At 38.0% G+C, this 1,689-nt stretch overlaps 1 protein-coding gene across 1 annotated transcript; it reads left to right on the top strand.

Moving 5' to 3' along the window:
• The first annotated feature begins 541 nt into the window (after positions 1-541).
• LOC129489964 (olfactory receptor 8H3) lies at positions 542-1,480 on the top strand. The gene has a single exon (XM_055293270.1). It carries the CDS (start codon positions 542-544, stop codon positions 1,478-1,480), a length of 939 nt encoding a protein of 312 aa, XP_055149245.1.
• The last annotated feature ends 209 nt before the right edge of the window (positions 1,481-1,689 follow it).

Below are 1,689 nucleotides of genomic sequence, written 5' to 3'. Positions count from 1 at the left end.
CTTTTTTTCCTCACCTAAACTATGTGGATAATAGTAGTATCTATGGTATAATATTTTCAGGTGGATTAAATGTGTTAATAAAGGAAACCATTCAGAACAATGTCAGGTTCATTCTAATTATGCAATATGCTACATTTTATTATAACATATGTGAATGTCAATTTGTACTTATATCTATATTGGCAATAAAATTAGTTTCTTTAGTCATATTCTATAAATTTATTAGCAATTTATAGAAGGGTAAACTAATTATTAAATTCTAAGTCATTCATATAAACGGAAATTTTTTTTTATTGTTTTGTTTGTTTTTGTTTGTTTTGTTTGTTTTTGTTTGTTTTGATTGTTTTAATTGCTGGGGTGGAATGCAATAGTGCAATCCCGGCTCACTGCAACCACAAGCTCACTGCAACCCCTGGCTCACTGCAACCTCCAGCTCCCATGTTCAAGCGATTCTCTTGCCTCAGCTTCTCCAGTAGCTGGGATTACAGGCGCCCCTGCTACGTATCAGCTTTGATTTCTCAGCAGTTTAGAGCAGGTGAACATGATGGGTAGAAGGAATAACACAAATGTGGCTGACTTCATCCTTACAGGACCGTCAGATTCTGAAGAGGTCCAGATGGCCCTCTTTATGCTATTTCTCCTGATATACCTAATTACTATGCTGGGGAATGTGGGGATGATATTGACAATCCACCTGGACCTCCAGCTTCACACTCCCATGTATTTTTTCCTTACTCACCTGTCATTTATTGACCTCAGTTACTCAACTGTCATCACACCTAAAACCTTAGCGAACTTACTGACTTCCAACTATATTTCCTTCATGGGCTGCTTTGCCCAGATGTTCTTTTTTGTCTTCTTGGGTACTGCTGAATGTTATCTTCTCTCCTCAATGGCCTATGATCGCTATGTAGCTATCTGCAGTCCTCTACACTACACAGTTATTATGTCCAAAAGGCTCTGCCTCGCTCTCGTCACTGGGCCTTATGTGATTGGCTTTATAGACTCCTTTGTCAACGTGGTTTCCATGAGCAGATTGCATTTCTGCGACTCAAACATAATTCATCACTTTTTCTGTGACACGTCCCCAATTTTAGCTCTGTCCTGCAGTGACACATACAAAACTGAAATCCTGATATTCATTATCGCTGGTTCCACCCTGATGGTGTCCCTTATCACAATATCTGCATCCTATGTGTCCATTCTCTCTACCATCCTGAAAATTAATTCAACTTCAGGAAAGCAGAAAGCTTTCTCTACTTGCGTCTCTCATCTCTTGGGAGTCACCATCTTCTATGGAACTATGATTTTTACTTATTTAAAACCAAGAAAGTCTTATTCCTTGGGAAGGGATCAAGTGGCTTCTGTGTTTTATACTATTGTGATTCCCATGCTGAATCCACTCATTTATAGTCTTAGAAACAAAGAAGTGAAAAGTGCTCTCATCAGAGTCATGCAGAGAAGACAGGACTCCAGGTAATTAAAACAGCAGAGATGGAACATTTAATCTCATCTTTTCTTTCATCCCTATTGGGTATTTTCTTAGTCTCTCTATAAAAACAACTGAATCCTTTAATTTGTTTGCATTTCTGTTGTGCTACCCTTTGCTTGACTAAACGTGATTTAAAACATTTCAAGGCATGTGTTTTTAGAAATCCAAATGGTAATTAGAATCACAATATGTGTGTC

This window comes from Symphalangus syndactylus, chromosome 1 (genome assembly GCF_028878055.3).
Source record: "Symphalangus syndactylus isolate Jambi chromosome 1, NHGRI_mSymSyn1-v2.1_pri, whole genome shotgun sequence".
NCBI lineage: Eukaryota > Metazoa > Chordata > Mammalia > Primates > Hylobatidae > Symphalangus > Symphalangus syndactylus.
Note: the sequence above shows the minus strand (reverse complement) of the source record. Positions and strands in the feature narration are given on the sequence as shown.

Coding starts and splice junctions, on each gene's coding strand:
- LOC129489964 (XM_055293270.1), top strand. CDS start 542: ATGATGGGTAGAAGGAATAACACAAATGTGGCTGACTTCATCCTTACA.